The sequence below is a fragment of the Desmodus rotundus genome, chromosome 4, assembly GCF_022682495.2.
Source record: "Desmodus rotundus isolate HL8 chromosome 4, HLdesRot8A.1, whole genome shotgun sequence".
Classification (NCBI taxonomy): Eukaryota; Metazoa; Chordata; class Mammalia; order Chiroptera; family Phyllostomidae; genus Desmodus; species Desmodus rotundus.
The window spans coordinates 151,301,631-151,325,032 of NC_071390.1; the positions used below are offsets into that span (position 1 = coordinate 151,301,631).

The 23,402-nt window shown below is 45.4% G+C and overlaps 1 protein-coding gene across 4 annotated transcripts in view; it reads right to left on the reverse strand.

The window, feature by feature from the left end:
• The window catches only part of SPATA18 (spermatogenesis associated 18), a 36,526-nt gene extending 13,124 nt beyond the window's left edge, over nucleotides 1-23,402 (reverse strand). The window contains exons 1-7 of one of the 4 annotated variants that reach the window (XR_008426617.1): nucleotides 22,907-23,271; nucleotides 10,803-10,908; nucleotides 10,567-10,682; nucleotides 9,069-9,181; nucleotides 4,574-4,669; nucleotides 2,753-3,037; nucleotides 806-1,118 (exon numbers count right to left, since the gene is read on the reverse strand). Coding sequence is in view for 3 of the 4 variants with exons in the window: in XM_053922293.2 (XP_053778268.1) it covers nucleotides 806-1,118; nucleotides 2,753-3,037; nucleotides 4,574-4,669; nucleotides 9,069-9,181; nucleotides 10,567-10,682; nucleotides 10,803-10,908; nucleotides 22,907-22,993 (1,116 nt within the window). In the remaining variant the exon portion in view is untranslated. The other 3 variants (XM_053922295.1, XM_053922293.2, XM_053922294.1) reach the window with 3 other exon arrangements.

The following is a 23,402-nucleotide window of genomic DNA, read 5'->3' on the forward strand; positions in this document are numbered from 1 at the left end:
AACATCCCTTTAAAATGTAAAACTGTTCTTATAATCTTAGCTCTCAGGTGGTATTTTTCTTAGAAACACTGATCATGGCCAGTTATTGTCTCCAGCAGGGCTGTCAAACTCATTTTCACTGGGGCCACATCTTTGAAGGCAACCTTGAGGCTGACGTGGCCCCTGGTGAAACTGAGTTTGACACCCCTAGTCTACAGGTTCTAGTTTGCTGACCCTTAACATAAATGAATAAATATAGGATAAAGTGTAGAAGACTTTGATAATTCTACTCCCATACCAACGCCTGTTTTAATGTTTAATTGTTCTCACAATGATCCCAGTATCTCAATATGGTATCAAAGGGACAAACCCATTGTTTTGGGAATTAGGGTTATATATGCGCACTTTTTAATCCGCCATACTCAAGTAGCTGATATGGTAGCAGTTTCAGCAACTACTCTTCTGATTTTTCTAAGAATAGAAGGAAGTCAATCAAATGATAGCCATTAGCAATAATATGCCCACTGGTGCATCCATGCTCACTGGGACGATTCTGTGCAAATCCAAGTCTCATCCCAGATTCTCCTACAGTTATAAATAGTTCAAAAGTGTCTAGTCCATATCACTAATAATACATATGACCAAATATTTGCAATGGAAGGATTGGGAAAGAGGGAGGAAGGGGAATGCATGGAACTCTCACACCCTCTTGCAGGGACCTCAGGGTCTACCAGTCTTTTTAAGCTGTACTGTTCAGTTTACCAAACTGCGTTCTCCCTGCTGCGCCCAAGAGCCGCTGGGGCGAGGCCGGAGTGTCGTCACATACCACTGTGGCGATGTAGATGATCCGCTGCACCGTCTCGGCCTTGTCGATGCATTGCCGCAGCAGGCACTGCGCGTCCAGGCGGGCCTGGGAGTAGGCATCGCTGAACCGGGACACGAGGGCAGCCTTGCGCGCTGCACTGGACAGTTTGGCGCGATTGGGAGACGGGGTCCTGACCTTCACCACTGCGGTGGAGGGGCTGCCTGACCGGCTGCGGCTTCGGCTGTGGCTTCGGCTGTGGCTTCGGCTTCGGCTGCGGCTGCGGCTGTGACTGCGGCTGCGAGGGGCAGGGCTTGGAGACCGGCTCCTTGCGGACCTGTTGGTAAGCAAGAATCAGCAGGGAAGCCCTCTGACTTATTTCTCTGTCCTTCTAGGATTCTGCTTCTCCTACACCAACTGCAAATGATACTCAGGAGCGCGGGGCCCTGCAGGCCTAGAAAGCAGTGGCTCCAGGAGTTCCCCACCAGGCCTGTGGGAGGCACTGTGTCTCCACAAGACCTCAAACGGGACCACAGCCGTGAAACAGAATCTCCGTTTGCGTGGTGAGTTAGAATTGAGGAAGCACTTGCACTCACTGAGCACCTCAATTTATCCTTTAAGCAGCCCCGTGAGGCCGGCATTGATGGTTGGCCATTTTACAGATGAACTTGAAGCTCAGAACAGTTAACTGGCTGTCCTGGAGTAACGCTGCTGGTAAGAGCCAGGGTTAAAGGAGTCAGATTTTCTTTATTTCATACCCCAGCCTTGGGGAGCCTTATGGTATGAAACCAGATGAACACTGAACAATGAGGAAGAAGGGCTGGGCTGTAGCTCCAGCTCTGCCACGTCACAGCAGCAGGAGCGGTTGCAATCATTTCTCCTCTCCAGAGCCTCAGTTCTCACCTGCATCATTTTTGCTGGGGTGGGGGTAGGGGTTGGAAGATCAAGTGAGCTAATACTCGGCAGTATTTGGCAAATTGGAAAGCACGGTATCCGTAAAACCTTCACAGCTACCAAGTACAACAGAAATTATCACATTAGCCCAAAGACAATGCCCTCCGTCCCCCACCTCCCAAAGAAAAGGAGGTGTTGTAGAAGAAACTATGGGGCAAAAGGTAGTGCAAAGTGGACTCCGAAGGGGCGGGGAAAGCCCTCGTTAATAGTATTTGTCAATTTCCGTGGTACAAAAGATACTCCAGCCATGGCCGATCTCAAGCAGAAAGGCCCAGAATACGGTCTTAGGAGCCAGTACAAGCCAGCAGCGGCAGCAGCACAACACTGAAGGAGGAGTGATTCCCCAAAATGAAAGACTGAGGTGACATTTAGCGGAATGGGGACCTGGCATGGGGGTGGCTTTAACAACTTGAATCAGGGCATGTTGTCAGGCTGGGGAGGGGGGGGGGTGGAAAGAAAAGGGAAAATGACTCCAAAGACAAACAGCCTGCTCCGTCTTCAGCCAGCACTGCCTGAATGACGTGTCTTCACATCTGTCTGGGCGTAGAAAGGGATTTCCCAGGAACACTTACCTACGCTTTCCTCAAACAAAACTATAAAAAGGAAACAGCCTACAGTGAAAGGACAGTTGGTCATCTAAGACTCTGAGGCCTTAAGAGAGCAGGACCCTCATTTCATGGAACATTCCTCCAGGACGGGCACCACCTCTTGCCCTACAGGTGCACTCCATCTAGTTTCAAGCCAAAGAACTTCCCTGTCTGAGACCTCTCAGTTTCCTTCCTTCAGCTTCAATGTCAGCCCCAAATCAGTGAGTGCCTGAGTGTTGGCCACCCACTAGGTGGTTTCTCTCTCTGGAAAGCTGCAGTTAGAGAAAACACCTTGCATTTCAAAGCTTCCCATATTGTAGGGGTTTGGAGTCAAGGATGTCATTTTACTATTTCTTTTTTCTACCCAAGCCAGGCTTTTATCACAAACAAAAGGAACTTAAGTGAAAAGCTCTGTGAGAATGTGTCGGACCTTCCTTGGAGTACAGATTTTTCAGCAGACAGAACAGCGATCTCGTCCTTCAGCGTTCGGAGCTGTTTCTCATAATCAGATATCACTTCTGCATCAGACTTGTCGGAGCCGGAGCCGCGCTTGTCGGACCTGTCGGAGCCACGCTTGTCGGAGCTGCGGTCCTTCGTCCTTCTCTGCTCAGAGGTCCTAGGCTCTACACTGCGCAGCTCTGCGGTCCTACGCACAGAGGTCCTATTCGGTACATTTCTGTGGCGGGACTCCTCCTGGGCTTGAAGAGATTTAAGCCTGAACAAGGAAAATAAATTAAGTAAAGAAAGAAAATAGAGGGAAGAAGAAAAGGTTATAAGCAACAATTGGCATATTTAAAACAAAAGCTACTCTACTTCGTATGCCATCATTGCATTGGAAAACTCTAATGAAAATACACAGGAACAAACCAAATTAGCAAAGAGTAGAGAGACTTGCCGGGTCAGGGGGCCACTCCATGTCTGCAGCTTGCATTGGAAAAGGCTCTTGAACAAAAGTTACATGTGCAGACCCTCTAGCAAACGCAGAGTGAGCCTGTGGTCATACTGTTTGAGGTTGGACTGATATGAACTGCACAAAATTCTAGAAGCATTTGACCTCCAAAACCTAGTCCAGAAGCCAGGCAAAGATACTGTCTCTGAAGAGGGACTATGGGGGGAAACTACAATGGAAACTGATATCTTGCACAATACTAGGTGGAAGTGTGACCTATGAAAATAATGTAGTACAGAAACAAACAAAGCTTTAGAAGTAAAATTGGCATCCTCGTAAAGATACAAAGAGGTATAGCCATCATCAAACAGGAGCAAAAGCCATAAGAAGAGGACATGCTGGGAGGAAAATGACAGCGGTGTAAGGTGAAAAGGGAAGGGGTAAGATCGAGAAGGATGGGGAGACGCTAAAAACGCAACAGCAGGGTGAAAAGCTGTGCTAGAAACAGTAAAGAACAGAATCACTGAGTAATCTGATCGGTGCATTTCAGAGGGCACATCGAATAGGAGTAAGAGACTAAACTGATGAGAGGGGACATAGAAATGGAAAACAGAATGGTGCTCCACACTGAAATTTAGGGGTGTTGCTGAGAAATCGAAACAATTGGAATATGTGTGAAGGCAATAGAATGGTATTCATATAGAAATATATATATTTACATAAATGGATTTTAATACATTCTCTACTTGCTCTTGGGGGGGGGATATCAAAATGAAAATCAAGAAAGGATCAGTATTTATTTTTCCCTTCTAGAAATGTATCTTTAGAAAATAATCTGAAATTTAAACTAAGATTTGCCACAGAAATCATCACAATGTTAGTTCCAATGTTGAAAAGTGTATCAAAGTAAATAGTCAATATTAGGGAAATACCAGAATGATGGAATACAATGCACCTATTCAAAACTAAGTTCTGCAGTGTTGTTGGTTTTTTTCATTAGTAATAGAGAAATGTTAAGTGAAAAAATGGGGTCCAAAATTGTAAACTTACACTTACTCTGTAGTCTTAACTCTATTTCTAATGTATGAATTGGAAGAAATGTCAAATGGTAACAATAACTGGTTCTAGAATTAAGAAAGGGTTTCTAGTTTCCTTTATATTACATTGTACTTTGAAAATTCTCTTTAGTAGACAGGTAATGTTTTTATAGTAAGAAAAATATATAAAACACTAATAAAAATATTGTTCCCTTTCCTCTTTGATTGTGAACAGATTCTTTCATATTGTAATGGAACACCAAAAAAACTAAATTCAAAGATTAATCAGCAGGCTGCAATAATCCTGTCATTTTTTTTTCCTTACTGCTTTCTTAGCTGATTTATTTCCTCCTCTGCAGCCAAAAGGGATATGGCCGATCTGTTCTTGGTTGCTTCAAGAGTCTTTGCGCTTTCAGCCAGACTGTAAGAGAAATCAGTAACTAAAGACAGATTTTCCAAAACTGGCAGACTTTCTAAATCAAGGCATAGGTTCTCTCTTGGGAACTTTTGGCATATGATACAAATTCGACATAAACAAGATCAAATTATAAGACATCTGCATTCAATCAGATGACACTGGAAACATTACGGTGTATTTATACGCAAAAACATGCTAGCATCTTTCCTGTGTCAAACACAAAGAAATTATAAAGCTACACCCCCCTAAAAGACTACATAATAACTGTTAATAGTAAAAGGTAAAGGACACGGAAACTTGTTCAATTCCTCCCTCTCACCCTCCTAATTCATCTGCTTTGATTACACCAGTTCTTCAGGTTGCCTCACTCCATAAAATCTTCATTTTCTGCAGTATATTACTGCCTCTTCTGATTACTTTGCACAGTAAAGCTGAATTTGACTTAATTTTCCCAGACTTCCTAAATATAAAAAAAAATTATTTGCTCACCTATGAAAGTGCTGCACAATTACACCTGACTGCCGTCTATTCCGTATCTTTCTGCCTCTGACTTCCATCCCTTATTAGGCATGAGTTTCCTGAGTTTTCCACATAACTTGGTCACTCTTAGTTTTAATGACTCTCCCCACTGCAGGCAAATCGTAGTAAATGACACTATTTCTTTAAGCCTACCGAAATTTAAAAGGAACCTGGAATGCCCTGGATGACAGTGGGTGAAGACCAATGGTTCTCAGTTAAGTTGTCCTCTTGCAGTGGGAGATCATGGGTTGGCAAAGGAGTCTTGATGTAGCTGACCCTACTTCCCTAGAACAGCTGGGCTCTTTCATCACAGTAGTCCTGAAGCTAAGAGAGAGACACTGCCACCTGGACCCACACAACAGGTCCTCGTCCTTCAAGTGCCACTCTATAGGCCGCCCTCAACACTCTCCCCTTCTCCTGAGCTCCTACAACACTCGGTTCACGTCAACAGTCTCATCACAGACACACTGCACACTACTCGAGGACGAAGACTTTAATTTATTCATCTCTTTATCCCCAGCATCTAAAAAAGTGCCTGTCACATAGTATATATATTTTTTAAAAACCCAAAAATGAATGAACAAAATGTCTAAAGTTTAAAATAAAGTCACAGAGCAATAACTTCACAATAGGGCTATTGCAAGTTGAAAGGAAATTGTTGTAATGTGTTCTAGGGTTTTAAAAGTATATATGGAAAAGTGAGCACTTTATAGAGAGAAAACTGTAGAAAAACTAAATGAACAAAATGGGCTAAGAAATGAAAGAGTAGGAAACAGGAATAAAGTAGGTTTGTCCTCTCAAAACATGGCATATAGTTGTGAACACATATACATATAAGCAAACATATATGCTGATTTGGCACCCTTGGATGACATACAGAGAGAAGAGCAGGAACATTCATGTGCCAAGAACTGTTTTAAGCAGACGAATATTTATTTAATTTTTTTGTTATGGATTTATTCATTCATTAAGCAAATTATTGAAAACTTACTGTGCTCCAGGCATGTTGCTGGGTGAGGAAGATACAACAGTGTCAAAACATCAATACGAGATAGTAACCCTTGTGAGTCTCCAGTCCGCCGGCTCACAATTACACAAGCAATTGTTTAAAGGTTCCGAATTGTGGGAAGTGCTATTCCCAACTGTGAAGGAGAATTTAAGGAGAGGAAAAGGAAAGACGTTTTGATGTATAGTGGTCACAAACAACTCTGAGAAAGTCACGTTTAAGCTGAGGCCTGAAGAACAATTAGGAGCCAACCATGCAAGCAGCCAGCGGGAGACCCATTTTTCTGAAGGAGCGTAGGCAAAGGCCTCGCAGTGAGGAAGCAGCAGACAGTAGGCAGCTAGGTGAGGGGAGTCTGGCATGAGGGCGGCGTGAGAGGCAGGGTCAGACCACACAGGGCTGAGAGAGCCCCAGGAAGGCCACTCCTAGCTTTCAAGTGGGGTGATGACATAATACAATAAAAATATATTTATATTTTCTATGTGAGAAATGGCTTGTAGTAGGGCAAGAATGGAAACAGGGAAACCAGTTGGAAGGCAATGAGTTAAGGCAAGAGGTAATAGAAGTTTGAACCAGGGCAGTAAAATAGAACAAAAAAGGGACAAGTGTGGGAGATGTTTAGAAAGCAGATTCAACTGGATATTCTAACTCATTAGGATACAGGAAATGCAGAAAAGTGAGATTCCTAACCAGAGTCCAAGCATAAAATCGAACAGACTTCCCCTGTCTAGAGTTGGTCAATCCTGGGCAGACCTGAGCCATTCAGCACTGCTTTGGAATGCGCACCTTTGGAACTGAGTCACCACCAAGCTGGTCTCCACAAGGTCAGACATGGGAACCTCCTTGGGTGGGTCACTCATTCCACAGCAGGTAGCACCCTGGCCTTAGAGACAGGTAGGCAGAGTAAGAGAGGGAGCAGGGAGCTGGCTACCACAGAAGGCATGAGGCCTTGAATAAGAACAGAACACGAACCACAGGTGGGTTCATAAAACAAAACAAAACAAAATAGGAAATTCAGAGAAAAGCAACAAGCACTTTCCTGTATGCAACTTTCAGATGGACAGTGGGGGACGGGGATGTATGTACATCCCCGTGTGTGTTAAAGAGAACACACACGCAAATGATCGAGCAAATGGGGCAAAGCTATATGGAAGGGTATATGGGTGTTCTTAGTACTCTTCTTGCAAATTTTCTGTATTTCATATTCCTTGCAAATAAAAAGTTTAAAAAATGCATGCAGTCACTTTCTCAGTCCAAGGTGCCCCTTATAGCTAACAACAGAATTATAGTGACAAGAGGGGGAGGTAGGAATTCCTGGCTCCTATTGGTGCAGGCAAAAGAGAGAACCAGCAGAATCTCGAAGCAGCAAGAGGCAAATGGAGGCACCTAGTCAGCAGCGGCAGCAGCCAGTCAGCGCCCCAGAGACCTAACCACACAAGCCACAGCGCGGCACCCATCAGCACAAGGCTTTAGTGCCCCGATGGAACTGTCTTGGGCAAGAACCCAGCAGGCAGTACAAGACCAAAGCCACTGTCCCCCAGCACCAGGAGGGCAGGCAAGCACCTCTCTGCCCCTAGATGTCAGTCTAAGGAAGGAAGAGGGCAACGAGACCCCTGGAGAGGGCACACAGAGCCCCTAACGCAAGTCTGGACTTGCAATTAACTGACTATTTACACAAAAGGAACTACATTAAACCAGAAAAGGAGGAGCAAACCTAAGGATCTTCCTCACCCCACTCCAAATCAGCGGACGTTAGTTGAAATAGGTTGCAGAAATTCAGAGGAATTATGCTTTTTGTACCTTACATGTGCCAACTTTAACTGTTGCAGCTGTAAAACTGCTCGTGGATGAAGGTTCCAATTAGAATAATGAATGGGGGGGTGTGGAGGGGCACGCAGAGCACACACAAAGAATGAGGTCTGGAGCAAAATATACCAATGCCAAAATATTAACAGCGATGAGACAGCAGGTGACTTGCACTTTTATGCTCTTATTTGTTGTATGCATTTTGCGAAAGAAATCTGTATTTTCTAATCAGGCAAAACTAAGTCAGTAGAGATGTTTGCCTTAGGAAGAAATCTCATCGGAGACCAAGGCAGAAGGCCACACCCTGTTCCATCAGAGGCCTGAACTAGTGAAAAAAGAATTCCTTGCTGCCCCATGCATGTCAACAGTGGGTCAATGCCGCGGGGGGAGGAAACATCTTATTGGCTGATGGCGTTTTGTTAGGCACGTCAAATGCAGTTTCATGTACGTATGTCTCTCTTCCTCAAGTACAACCCAAAGTTAGCGATTTTCTTTGCAGTGATTCCTTCGGCTTGCTACCCTGGCTTTTTACACAGCATGAATCCAGTATCTGTTGCCTCCTGGCACTGCTTAACTTTTTTAAAGTACATTTTTATATCTAATCGTTATTCCAGACTCTTGAAGCGATTGTTCATCGCTTAAAGAGTCTGATCTCTCAGTCTCACCCCCCCAATGAGTGCAGCTGACAAATGCAACCTGCTTCATCTTGCTTCCTCTCTTCATTATTCTATTTATCCTCCTTAACCCTTTCCCTCTGTATCTTTTCTTATTCTTCTCCCTAAAAACTGGATTTTTCATGTAACAATCTTCCTCTGTTTATAAATGTGGGCTGATAATGGGGCCTATGGAAAGGAAGGAGCTCCAGGAACGGAGCCAAGAGAACCTGGGCTGTAGGGATCAGAACAGACTGGGGAACCCCTGGCCCCAGATTCACAGCCACTGACTCCACCCCCACACACACACCCCGCATTTCTCATTAGCAAATAATTGTACATGATTGTCCTTTCAAACTTAAAAATTAGAATGACTAACAAACAACTCTTTCTGGAAAAAGATAACTTGCATTCCTCTTACTCGTCTTGAACCTGGTTGAGTTGACTACGAGTTGCGTTCAGCTCCGAGTCTAATTGCTGCGCGTCCCGATCCCGAACACCAGACTCCTTCTGTCTCTCCTTACCAAACGTGTCCTGGGAAGATACATGCATCAGAAAACAGTCTGAGCACATGAAACAGCCTAGCCAGACTGAACAAATACGATGCTGCACAAAGGAAGCCAAGCACAAAATGAAGAGCACATAATGTATGGTTCCATTTGCAGGAAGTCCTAGGGCAGACGAAAGTCATCTGGAATGGAAAAATCAGAAGGGTGGTCGCCCTGGGGGTGCAGGGACATGCCTGAGAAGTGGCACAAGAATGCTCTGGAGTGGGGGAAATGTTTTTTATCTTAATAGGGGTGTGAGTTACGTGGATATACATATGCCTTTATCAAAATTCACCAAACTATGGATATCGCTGTAGGTAAATTATACCTCAATTTAAAAAAAACACATTTAAATATCTATATCTCTATACTCAGAATAACATGCATAGTAGGTAAAAATCTAAGAAGCATACGAGAATCCCCAGGGAAAAAAATTGCTTAAAGACAACTGATATTTACAGAAAACTTATGACATGTAAGTTGCCACTCATGCTTATCACATTTCATTCTCACAGTGACCCTATTAGGCCAGCACGAGCACTGCCCCCCATTTAGCACACAAAGACACGAAGACGTAAAAGGTTAGACAACCTACCCAGGACCACAGAAGAGGGACAAGAATTCTGTCCAGTGATCCCTGACAGAAACCCTTCAGCCATTACCTCATAAGGCCCCATTGCTTAGGATAACCTGCTCAACATGCCTCCACTTTAGAAAGAAATTTATGGAGATCCAGATAGACATTTAAAATCAAGGTCACTAATGTTTTGCTTACCCGGGTACAATAATGCCAATGCCTTAAGCAAGGTGTATATTCTCCAGTCTGATCTTCAACTGTTAAAACACTGATGCTGCCCATGGAAGCCACCAGATCAGCCACAAATTATGATGCCCCTTGTCAGTCGACCAGAATGGAGCTTTCTTCTTATCTTGAATTTTCCAATTAATTTCATTTCACTCTTTCAGAATATTCCCTATCTAATCATCTCTTTCTCTTCTGAGCCCCTGTGGTACCCTAACTGTCTGGGTGACTATTTTCTTTTAAAAGTTACCATTTAATGCTTAGTGTGGGCCAAGCAATGCACAGACATCATCACCAGGCCCTTTTTATAGCTGGGGAAGCCGAGGCTCATTGATTGGCCTGGTCACACCACTAGAAAGTAAGCAAACCTGATACATAAATCCAGGTCTGTCTTAAGGAAAAACTCGATCCAATATGCCCCATACTACTGTAAACAGAAACTCACCTTTTATACCTGTGTCCCAATTTCCTAGAGTACAGTTGAGCCCCTCTCTAGGTCAAAACTATGCTTGAGCTCCCAGAGCCTGCTGAAGGTGCTGAAGGTCAAGGGGAACCTTTAGCATCCATACCTGTAGAGAGGGGACCTTGCTGTCAACAGGTTTTCCCATGGAAGCAGCAGTAAAGGAGGCCTCCAGCCACGGCAACAGGCGCGATTTGATTACTTGCACACCGTCATAATGTCCTCCTAAAATAACCCACAAGTCAGGTCAGCGACTGAAATCCTACCACACCAACTCAGTAAGAGAGCACAAAGAAAAAAAAGATTTTAAAAAGGGGCAGGGAGCGGGGCACAGGTTATTCTCACCTTCTTGAGCCGTTATAGTGAGGATTCCGAAGAGTTGTCCCTGTATCCTGGCAACTTGTTCAATGAATTCAAGGCAAAGACTTAGGTTTTGATCACACGAGTTTGTCTGCAAAGCCAAAACGGTCCACATCAGTTCAGTTCCTCACTCCCACGGCAGGTAGACAAGGGCCTCCCTTTACACACTCTGAGGGCGCCCAGGGCAGCTGCTGCTGTGCATTCACCAAAGCGGGTCCCTTTCCTCCGGGACACATAGCTGGAATGTTTCTCCAGCTTCCCTAGCAGTTTGTAGGGCCGTGTAATGCTTGGGTCAGTGGGATGGGAAGTGATGTGTACCACTTTTGGGGGTGGCCCAGAAGAAACTCTCTTGAGGGAATCTCTTTTCTTTCTTTCCCCATCTGCCAGCCAATGGCAGGAGACCCCAACAGCATAGCGACTGTGGAGCCACAAGGTGTGGGAGGCAGCTCATTGAACACTTAAAATGAAGGTTACATGATTGAGAAAGTTTACTTGAGGTTGTTAGGCCATCATGGTTTGGGGGGTCATTTTAATAGCAATAGCCCTGACTCTCTAGTCAATGGAATCCTGAAAAAAAAGTTCTTTTGTAAAGTGAATAGACCCTTTCTAATACAGTAAAAATCATTGCTTCCTAATTACCTACTGTATTTTGTTCTTGTCCTCTACAGAAATTCACTATTTATATAAAGAATACTACTTGTTAACAGTGAAAAGGTGTTGCTGGGTTGAGGATACAATGGAGAATGAGACAAAAAAAGATGGCCCAGGCCACATGGCACATGCAGACACATGGCGGAGACAGCAGAGTAGACAGTTATCTGCGGTGGAATAGCAAGTCTTACCACTGCTGTGAGCAGAGGTCTACTCAAGAGCCCATTGTCTTGGAAAGTCAGGGAAGACCTCCTGCAGAGAGGAAGTGAAATCTACGTGAGAAGAAATTAGGCAGACTTGGGGAGGGGTGGTTCAAGTGGTGTGGGACATTCTAAGCAGTAAGAGCAGAACATGGAGAAGCCCAGAGGTAGGTCTTTTAGTTATGGGCCTGGTTTTGTCATCTCCTTGGTGAACTTCTACTGTTTCCTCATTAGCTAAACTCTAAATGAGTCTAATGCTAAAGGAAGGGACCCGACCATAAGCAATCAACAAATGATGTGGGTATAAAAATGCATAGATTGATGTGTCATCTGAAGCCATGATAAGTGCAGTGAGCACTGTGAATCCCAAGACCGGAAGTGGGTTACAAGGAGGATAGAAACTAGAATGAATAGGAAGAGTTTAGATGACCTCTAAGCAAAAGTTTACAACAAAAATGCGTATCTGTGTCAACAAGAGAAGTGGTTCCAACAGGCAGTAAGCTCCCTGTGGACAGATTCAGTGCCTCCCCTGGTCATTCACTGTTGTATTTCTAGCCCTGCATTCTACAGTCTCTATATGCAAACACAATTCGTACTGGATGGATGAATGAATATAAGATGATTCACTCATTTGGATTTATTACTTAGCTCCTAAGTGCCAGGCACTATTCATGCCTTATATACAAAAACTCCATTAATCCCCACAATCGTACACTCTAAGATAGGAGTACCATTATTGTTATCCCCATCTTCAGATGAGAAAACTGAGATGCATAGGGGTTAAATAACTTGCCCAAGGTTACTTAGCTAATAAAATGTCAGAACTGAGATCAGAACCCAAGTTCCAGACCCCGTGCTCTTAACCACTAAACTATACTGACCTTCAGATGGTGATCAGTGCTGGGTGTGAAGGGAGGACTAGATGGCGTGACAAAGAGTGAGTGGGGAGGGCGGCAGGGAAGGCCTCTCTGAAGTACGAGGAGGAGTCACTGAGCTGCCCTGAGTGCAGAGGCTAGAGGAGGAGTGTGTGAGGCTGTGGGAACAGCAGGGGCAAAGGCCCTATGGCAGAAAGGAATTTGACAACCTTGAGAACCAAAGTCGGAAGTCAGAGGGATTGGCAGGACAGATCCTGGGGGACCTTGCAGGCCTGGCAAGCAGTTGGATGGAATGGACTTGTCATAACCCGGGGTGGGGTGGGGGCTACTGGTTTACTTTCCGTGCCTGGTAAATTGTACTTGGTGACGAGCTCTGAATTTCTGTTGGCCATTTGTTCCTCTGTCTTATCCTCTATCCCTTTCTCCTAAGACTATGTGGTTTTTTAAATGATTTTGCCTTTCTCTGTATCAATTGCCACTAGTACATATAGCTAATTGAGGTGCCCAAAAATAGTTGATGGATGAATGAATAAATAAGTGACTTAACATAATTTGGAGCACACAGCTTAAACAGCTATCTCCATTCCTGTCTTGCTGAACCAGCAGCTCTTCGCCCTTGCTGTTTTGCTCCTGCATTCATAATACTGACCTTCAGTTCCCCTTATAGCCATCTGCCCCCGGCGAGACCATGCCATGTGCTAAGTGGACACAGAATGGGCATGGGAAATAAGCAGACTGAAGGAGTGTCTCACCTCTGCCTCTTGTCACAAGTTCTGTGTGAGGCTGCACAGGTTACCTCTCTGAGCCCATTTCCTCTCCGAGCCCATTTCCTTTTCAAAAATGAGGATAGATAATGCCTTGCAGAGTGTTAGGAGAATTAAATCAGAACAATGCATACTCAGCACTGCAGACACAGAAGGCATTCAATAATTTGTACCTATGAGGTGGCATTCAGTATTTAAAGGGATGCTGGGCTTAGGAATAAGGCAGAGCTTGGTTCAAATCTGGTTCTTCACGTATTAGCTGCATTCCCTTAGAAAATAAATTTCTCATATGAGCCTCTGCTTGCTCTATTTAGGAGGGGGTTGATCTCACGAGCTAACCTAGGTGCGGAGTAGAGGAGATACATAATAATTAGAAGGATTTTTGTGGTATTATTACCATATGCCCCTATGCCTTACCCAGTGCCTGGTACAAAGTAAGTGCCCAAAGGAATGTTTGTCAAATGTTTGTGTGCACAACTTAAGTAACAGAAGAGAATACACGGTCAGACAGTTGCTGTTCCCAAGACATGTCACAACACGCTGCAACCTCTAACACGAAGCATTGCACAAGATACTCCAGGTTCAGTAGGGTCACGTCACCAGACACACATTCACAGGGGGTAAATAAAGGTATGGACTGACTACACTGTCTCCTAGTTCCAAAGCACAGACTCCCAAAGCTTCTTCATTCATAAATCATTGAGTTCCTACTTTATGTAAGGAGTTGGGCTGGCAGCTCAGAACACAAAGTCACACTTCTAAAAATAATAATAATAATAAATGTTGCCTGTTGTCAAGGAGCTCACCAGCTAAGGAAGCGGGATGGAGAATGGGAAACATACAGGGGTTAAATAATTACCTGAGAGTTTATTAAGGGTTCTAGGTGGATAGTGAGCTACTGAAGGGACAAAATCACAGTGGTGACAGATGAGGGGGAAGAAGTTAGGGTATTTCGGGAGGAGGAACAGCAGAGTACAAGGCAAGAAACAACAAGGTGTATTACAGGGGAAAGTGGAATACAGGGTCCAGGGACCAAATAATGAAAGACTGTATTTGTCGCATGGCCTCTGGGCCATGTGGGCTTAACAGGGCCAGTGAAGGAGCACGACATGGACAGATTCGCTTTGCATCTTACAAAGTTCAGTCTGGCAGGAGCAGACCCGATAGAGTTTGGATTAAAGAGCCTGCCTGGCAGGAAGGTAGGCAGATTTAACCATCTGGCTGAGAGAGGCTGAGAGCTGTGGAGATGCCAAGGGTCCCCTAAAGGTCCTTCCCAGCCCCATATCACATCTGTGTCTACCAAGGTCCCACCAATGCGAGCATTATCTGAGGAGGTTGGGAGGTTTGGAAACAGGTAAGAGGTATAAGAGGGATGATGCTGTTTGGGGAAGAGTTCAGGGGATCTGCAGGACCTTCAGATGATGACGTCTAGTCATAGTGCCTAGCAATTATTGGGCACCAACTCTATGGCAGCCAGGCACTATGCTAAGAGCTTTAGATACACTGTTTCACTGAATCCTCAGAACCACCCTACAAATCGGATACCATCCATCACCCCAAATTCATCAATGAGGACAACACAGATCTTAAATTTGGAAAAGACAGTGTTTGAGCTGGAACTAAACCCATTCTTGCAACTTCTAACACTGGAGCGGAGGTCTCAACCATAATGCTTTACCTAAAACAGCTGGAAAATCAGTCTGGATGGGGTTGGAGGTGCGGTTTTGGAAGCCACAGGCATAGATGACATCGCCAGGGAGAGTACAGAGTGGGGATAGGGCTGAGGGCAATTTTGCTAATTCAGAGGTGGGCCAAGGAAGAAGGCCCAGTGAATGAAAAACAAAATAAGAGCAGTAAGGAACAAGGACATCCAGAAAGAAAGACAAAGAAGAATCAGGAAGGCAAAGAAGGAGATACTTTATTCTCTGATTTGCTCACGCATTTATGCTCAAAACAAGTCTTCAGGGATGGGGCTACTGTGAGCTGGATGCTAGGGACTCAATAATGAAGGAAAGAGTCCCTTGCCCTCAAGAAATGTGTAGTCTAAGATAAACATGTCAATAAATGCGAAACCAGGTCCTACTTGCCATAAAAAAGGTGGGACCAGATTTTGGTAGTGGGGCTCAAAGGAGGAAGAGGTAAGAAGCCACAGGATTCAGCAAAGCCTTCATCGGAGGAGCTCTGTGGGCTGCCACTCCAAGACATTCTAATTGCTCCTGAGTGAGGCCTGGGCATTGAAATTTTTTACAAGCTTTCTAGATGGTTTTTCTGTGCAAACATTGAGGACCACAGCATTAGTGGGAAGTGAGAGCAACTGAGAAAGTCTCAACCAGTCCCCCTGCCTGAGAAAAACTAAGAGGAAACAGAGAATATATCACAATTACCAAGATAAGATTTGTGAAACCTTTGCTTCAGTGATATATGCATAAAGGTACGTGAGCTATGTTGTGAAGTAAAATGCATCGATTTCCGTGAGCAAGTTTAAAAAACTCTGCCCTAGGGGATAGAACTTTGCCCCATGTTGAGAATCACTGGTCTGGGCAATGAGGAGGCACACACACAATCCCTCAACTAGCTGTATAACGTTGGATGGGAGGTGGGCACAGAGGAAGGCAGGGAACCCAATAGGTGTATGCCATGTCACAGGCGTGGAGTTTAAACAAGTAGCCTTCAGACTACCTGGTGGCTTCATGCAGATAGGAAAGCTAGAAGTATCAGAAAGGAGTAGACTGTCCAGGAATATAACCACCAGCACTATTAACAAAAAGAAAACCGCCAGAGATGAGCTGCTCACCTCCTTTTGTAACCATGATGGCTGCAGAAATGCTGTGAGTCCTGTTAGGGGCAGAATTCTCTGGACAGCATGAAGCTATTTTTGCAATCAACTTCTCCTGAGATCCACCCTAGACAGACCCAGGAACCTGGGTTTCCCACACATTTAAGAACGGATGGGAACTTGAATAAGAGCAACTGCATTAGAAGTGGAAAGTGGGAGGTACGTGACAAATATGAAGAGGCAGAGTCCTCAGGGATTGATGAGCTCATTTGTGAGTCAGGACAGAGAGGGAAGGAACCAGGCTTCTAACTTGGGCCACAGGCAGAGACTGTGACGCCATTGCCCAACCAGAGGCTACGAGTAGAGACAGCTGGAGAGACAGGGGAGGGGATAACTGGTCCCGTGTGCTCTGTGTTGGGTTGGAGGACGTGCAGTTTCCACACACAGCTGTCTGGAAGGCAGGTGGGGCAGGAGCCCTGGAGAAAGGCCCACGTTGGAGATATAGTTGAGAGTCACCAGCTTCTGGAAAGCAGCTAAAGCCATAAAATTTGGTAAGATGTGTCTATTGCTGCAGAGAAATCAAGGAGAAAAGGGCTAGGAAAAAACAGATTGGATCTGACTGACCACCAGGTGGCTTCTAGTGACTGGTATGAGAGCCGTTCCAGCAGAATGAAGGGGGAGGGTGTCCTGATACACTTTCCAGGCGGAGGAACAGTAGCAGTTGAAGAAGCGAAGGCGATGGGGACAGAAGGATGGGTTACACTTTGAAGAAGTTTCATACCACGGGGAAGGAGAGCCACAGGACAGGAGCTCTGCTCCCATCGCTCCAGCGTCTCCGCTCTCTGACCCAAACAGAAGACCTGAGCCTAAATGTTGCCCCATTTCCAAGGTCCTTCCTAAAATGGCTCCACACAGCTCATCCAGCCTGACGTCCCTCCAGTGCCTCTCGCCACTCCAGTCACTAATGTGCTTTGCCACGCACACAGCCCTTGTGCCCCAGCATGACCTCCCCGCCTTCAATGCCTTTCACTTCCTCCCGAGTAGCTGTGACCTTATTAACATTTCCCACCCGGAGAGCCTGGCCTCCCACGCCTCTCTACCAAGGGCTCTCTCCCACCTGGGGTTCCAGTCCTAACCTTGAATCCCCTCCACAACATGAGAAAGAGAGAGAAAATTTTTCATCACTAAATTAACCCAATTTGTCACCAAATATTTGTGATCAACTTTCGAACTCTGGTTTAAATTCATCAATTTTCGTACAAAATACAGTTATTTCCACTTTAACAAGCTTAGTCTCACACAACAAAATATGCTTTGTATATAAGAATTAAATAGTACACTCCTTTAAAATATGAATGTTATGACATTAAATGGTTTATTGGACATTTTTATGTTTAAAAAATATTCTTAAAAAAATCGTTTTACATACAACAAGAATACCATTTCAAAATGCCAGTTAGAGAATCCGTGGCAGAGCAGAGAAAAGAGACCACCATCACAGAGAGGAGAGGAGCCTGCAGGCAGCGTTCTGCAGCATTCCCTGCTGCTGGCCGTGGAAGTTCACAGGTAGAATTCAGAAGCCCTAACACCTGCCTTCTCTGTCTCCCAGTGTCCAGGGTGCACATACTGGGGCAGGGGTGGGGCAGCAGGAAATGAGCTCTGCAAGTAAATGGAATTTCCTTACACCTTCCCTTCCTCTGCAGGGGGTAAGACAATGGACTGGGAAAGCAGAAGATCTAGTTTCAAATCCAAGTTCCACCCTTTCTGGGGGAGTGACCTTGGGCAGACAAGATGCCCTTCTAAGGTTTGGTTTCCTCATCCGTAAAATAAGGAAAATAAAGCCTGCCATTTCATAGGTTCTTATAAGGTTTAAAGGCAATAATGCATGCAGAGTGCTTTGAACGCTTCTGAGAGCTCTTTCTATACTGGTTATAACAGGCTCAACCGGCTCCCCTAACGCAGCCTTCCAAGCACCTCTGTTCTCAAAGCAGCCCGTTACGTCAGGGCTGGCTTCACACACCACCACTACCGCCACGGCAAAGCTTTAAAACCAGAATACTGAACTTTAGCTGTGGGACAAAGCAGGCTTATGCGTACCCCAACAATTTAACAAAAGTTTGTATGTAGGCTTCGTAAATATTCCCATTGGACGTCTTCCGTTATTTATTCTTCTTAAACATTAAACTATTATCTTTACATTAACAAGTTTGTCCACGATGAAAATAAAACAAGGCAAAAAGTTGATAGGCCCTCTGTTAAGAATAAAATAAGCTGCCCTAATCCCTTGTCAATATCTTTCACAGTCATGACTTCGTCGTTAGTAAGTGGGGCAGAAAGGGTAGCACCAATCACGTTTCACGTGCTTGTCACTTCTCAGGCTCCCTTGCAATGAGACCGGAGCCACATAACTAATTCTGGCCAAGGGGCGATGCGTGGAAGTGATGTGTATGATGTAAAAGCAGCGTTAGGTTCCCTGCTCTCTCCCTTCCACTGCAGACCTTCAAGGTCCTGTAATGAGACGGCTGCTGCCCCAAGTGGGGGCCCCGAACCCAAGCCAGTGATGGAGGGAGCTGCCATCAGACTTTGCATGGATGAGAAATCAATTATGTCGAGACACCAAGATTTGGGGTTTTATTCATCACTGCAGCATACTCTGTCTAGTAAACAGATAAAGGTCCTAAAGGGAAGAAAAATGTTCTCCACAAATTTACTAGAATCCTCAAGAATGTAGAAGTATGCTGACTAAGGGGAAGGGGTGAAGGCAGGCAGGGAGTCTGTTTGAAGACACCATAGCAACTACAATGACCTTTTGTACTAAGATCGGGCATATTGTGGCAGAGAGGCAGCCTCTAGTTCAACCACAAGATTATTCTAAAGCAAACAGAGGAGACACCTCTTTAAGAGTTCCTTTTTTATGTGCTGATACTTAATATTCTGCTTTCACTGGTTAGTGAATATTTCTGTAACACAAGAGGAGAGTAATGCAAGGGGCAGCATTACCCTGCTGGCCTTACCAGCCCCACTCACCTGTTAAATATTCACAAGTGCCCGGCCTGTCACGTCGTGGGGTCTATTATTTTGCTTTAAGAAATGTAATCCTATCTTAAGGATGAGGTTATCAAGGACATAGTAAATTCTTAGCCACTGCTACTATAATGACATAAAGCATGTTTTTTTTTTAGTAACAAATTTGACCAAAGTTAACTCCCTAGTCCACAGGACTCTGAGTGGAAATAAAAGCATCTCAGAGGAGAGAGTGACAGCCCAGAGCTGACCTCCTCTAGGTACTGCTAACATGGCCAGGAGCTAATTTCTCTTCTCCTCCTAACATCCCCATGGAGTAATGACGTGGTTATTTGACCCTTTCACCACTGACCAATGGCACCATGCAGATGCTGCACATAGTAGAGGCGCTGGGGGCAGCATCCGCTTACCTGCTCCTTAAGGACCATTCTCAGAGGCTTTGACCTGGTTTACTAAATGTGCCAGCACAGTCTATAAGAGGCTGACTCATATCATCTCTTGCCTAACATATCTCCCAGCCCTGTCTGTTCTCCCTAGCATTTCCAGGGTCCCCATTATGCAACAGCTAGAGCAACCTTTCTAAACCATAATCCAAACACGTGTCCTCCCTGCACAATGCTTTTAGTTTCTCCCCATTGCCCTCAGGATCAAGTCCAAACTCGCTAACCTACCACCCGAGGCCTTCCACCCTCTTCTCCCCACCACCCCACCTTCTAAGCCTCATCTCACCCCCCATTCCCTGCCTTGAGCTATTATTCACAGGCCCCCCAAATATGCCAGTTTTTTCACAAGTCCCTTTTTGCACATGCTCTTCCTCTATCCTTCGTTTTCTTCTCCAATTAGAAGTTCATCATTAAGACGCACTTGACATTTCTATTCCCAGCACCTAGCACAGACAGGTACATCGTAAGCTCTGAAAAGCATATTTGTTGAATCAATAAAATAATAAACGTGCACTGCAAAAAAGTTTAAATAGACTGTCTTACCCAAACTCTTACATATAAGCTCAGTAACCACTTGTTAAATGAATGAATTATTAAACTCTTTGTAATTGACTCAGTTTATAATGGATTCTCTAACTTTCGCCAACTTTCACCAACTTTCTCAATAACCACAAAGGAGGAAAACAATTCTGAAAGTCAAGTGTTCACACCAAGCTGTCCCTGAACATCCAGTGGAATCCAAGTTTTAAAGGCTGAGTAATGCAATAATCCACCATCTCTTTCAAGACTAAAATAAAATGAGTCCGCAGTGTTTTATTATTGTTTTTATGATTTGCTCCAATAACCACCATATTGGACAGTATAGATATGGAACATGTCTGTCATCATAGTAAGGTCTATTGGGCAGCTTTGCTCTGGCAAGAACAAGAAGGCTGGTATTGCTGGGGCGGACTGAGCAAGGATGAGAGTCATAGATGAGGTCACAGAGTTTAAAGGAGCACAGTTGTGTAGGAGCTTGATGGCCTTTGCAGAAACATGAGCTCCTATTTCCAGTGAGACAGGAAATCTGGAGGGGTTTGCCAGAGGGATAAGTTGGCCTTTAGAAACATCACTTTGGGTCGTTATTTGTGTAATGATCCAGATGAAAACAATGATCCAAGGTGGACATGGGTGGTAGCAGCGGAAGCAGTCAAAAACGCTCAGGTTCTCTATAAATTTAGAAGCTGGTACCAACAGATGACGCTGGTGAAAGGATGTGGCATGTGGCATGGTGAAGATCATTAAGTTAGAAAGAGGTCAGTGTTTAGGGCACAGGAAAGGCTAAGGTCATGATTTGACTTTGAGATGACAACGCAACTGAAAACGTCCAATGGTCAATCAGAGATGGGAGAGCCCAGATGAGAACAGAACCTGAATATAGGTGAGGTTCATCAGCAACCATACATGAGATGAAGCAGGAATGGAGGTCAAAGAGAAGAGTTCCAAAGTCTGGCCCTTGAAGAACAGCCCCTAGAGGGGAGTGGGCAAGGCCAGGAGACAAATAAATTATCAGAGCCTTAGAAAAATGGGTGTGTCAACCGTTAAATGCAAGAGAGATGCCAGAGAGTTGAGGAGAAATGATGTCGCCCAGGAAATGGACAATTTGGAAGGCATTGTCCTCCGAAAGTGCATCTCTGTTATGGGGGGGCCCAGGGTGGGTGGAAAGCATGGGGGGAATCAGGGGAGAGAAGCTAGGTTGAAATGGTTTCAGTGAGAACAGGGGAATGAGAGGGACTGTTGTTAATGAGAAAGGAACATACAGTAAACTTTGACATTTCTTAGCATTTACAGATTTTAGTTTCTAAAACAATCATTTAACTTGGCCCAGCCAAATCTTAGAATCATTTGTGTTAAATGTCTTCTGACAAATCTAATATACTTTTTAACATTCAGGGTTTATTTAGGCCACAGGGCAATAAAAATTTTTTTGTAAGTGGTCGTTTTATGGAAGGTAAATGATTTATTTACCTATTATGATTTGTTACTCTGAGCTTCTGAGACTAGGTAACAAGTAGGCGATTTTAAAGGGGGAGGGGGGAGGGGAGGGTCAAGGCTTTTGTGACAAAGAGGTAAATTTTAATTTACTGCAATCTTGGAGAAGGAAAAGTCAGTGCTGTTTCTTTAAAAGCCAAGAAAGGGGTAAACACTAAACACTAGGAAGGAAGGCTACAGAGAAAGCTGTAGCTGTTGAGTTTCCATCCACCCCAGGAGCTCTGGTTAAAGGGTGAATGGGAAAGCCCAAGGGGCTCAGGACAGCGGCCAGTTGCATTTTTCCTGGTGGGATGTTAGAAAAAAGCTGATGTAGACTCAAAAGACTGAAATCCAAAAAAGAACTTTGTGTATGATCTAGTCCAGTCTCTCCCTTGTAACAGGTGAGGTACTGGGACCCAGAGAGGTTAGGTAAATGGCCCCAGGTCATTCGGCTAGTTCTATGCGGAACTAGACCTAGAACCTAAGGGTTCTGTTTCCAGGTCCCCAGCTCTGTCGGCCTTGCTGTTCTACTTACTATTAAGAGTGGAACTGTCCTATTTAAGACGAACAGACCAAATGCAAAGCACATTCAGCTCTGGAGTTCTACCTTCTGTGTGAGGGCGAGTAATGGGAGCCTGCGTGGGGATGGAGGTTAAAAAGACTCGAAGAGCGCTCTGGGTTTGATGATAGAATATTGGCCTTTCACAAACGCCCGGCAACAGGCCTTCTGAAATCGGCCTTGGTGTTGAAACTGTGCCTACAGGCCATGCGGACCAGTGAAACCGGCAACGTTGGCAAGTGGCCGTCTCACTCACTTCTGGGTAATAAATACTGGGTGTGTTTTTAATAAAAATCTATTCTGATACACCCCCTGGATATTCTCATAGTGGGAGACTTGCGGAGAAGCAGGAGGAGAGCTGTAGTAAAAACTAACTCGAGATGGCGACAGGGGGGTAGATTGCTGCCGAAAGGAAAGGGAGACTGGCGCACTTGACCATCAGACCGGTGGATCCGAGGTCTTTTCCGTTGTTAGGGCCACCAGCGTCCTTGGTTACTGCTAAAGGAAGGGATTGCGCTCTCTGCTGCTGCACTCCGAGTCCCGCGCTCCGCGCCTGCGCATCCCTAGCACTGCCTCGCGTGGCGGGAAGAAAAGAGCTCCCGCAGACACCTGCCCTTCCTTCCTTCCCTGTGATCCCGTTAGGAGGCTTGAGTCCCAGGTAGAAATCACAACCGCCTGGGCTTTGCAAAGCCGCTGCCCCGATGCCAGGCCTAAGAAACCCCTGCCGCCTGCTGTGCAAGGAACTAGAGGGAGCGCGAGCGCCCAGCGGTCTCCAACCCTGACTCACGTTGTACTCCCTCAGCCAGCGCTCCAGGTTGTCGTGCATCAGCCTTAAAGATTCACTGGAGATCAGTTTCCTTAGATTTTCCGCCATCGCTGGCTTTTCTGCTCCGCCCGATGCGGGAGATGGAGACGTGGAGTCGGTGGCCTCCGCAGGACTGCGAGGTGACTAGGCGGGCAGGGTGTTATCTTTCTGCGGGGCTCAGAGCGAGGCCGATGTTTCCATCCTCCCCCTCGGGTGGGACCGGGCAGGGTTCGGGAAGCCGGGGGGAGGTGCCCTGGGCCACTGCCACCGCGCTTCATCCGCTGCCCGGCGCGGTCTCCTGGCTCCCCCGCGGCCACCCTGAGCCCAGGCCATAAATACCCAGGCGATTATTAAACAAACCTTGACGTGAGCAGGCGGCTGCTAGGGACGCGCACAGGGGCGCCATGGCAACACCAGGTCGCTGCACTGCCCGGCAGCCCTCTAGCTTTCCTTCCCAGCCTCCAGCACCCGCCTGGGC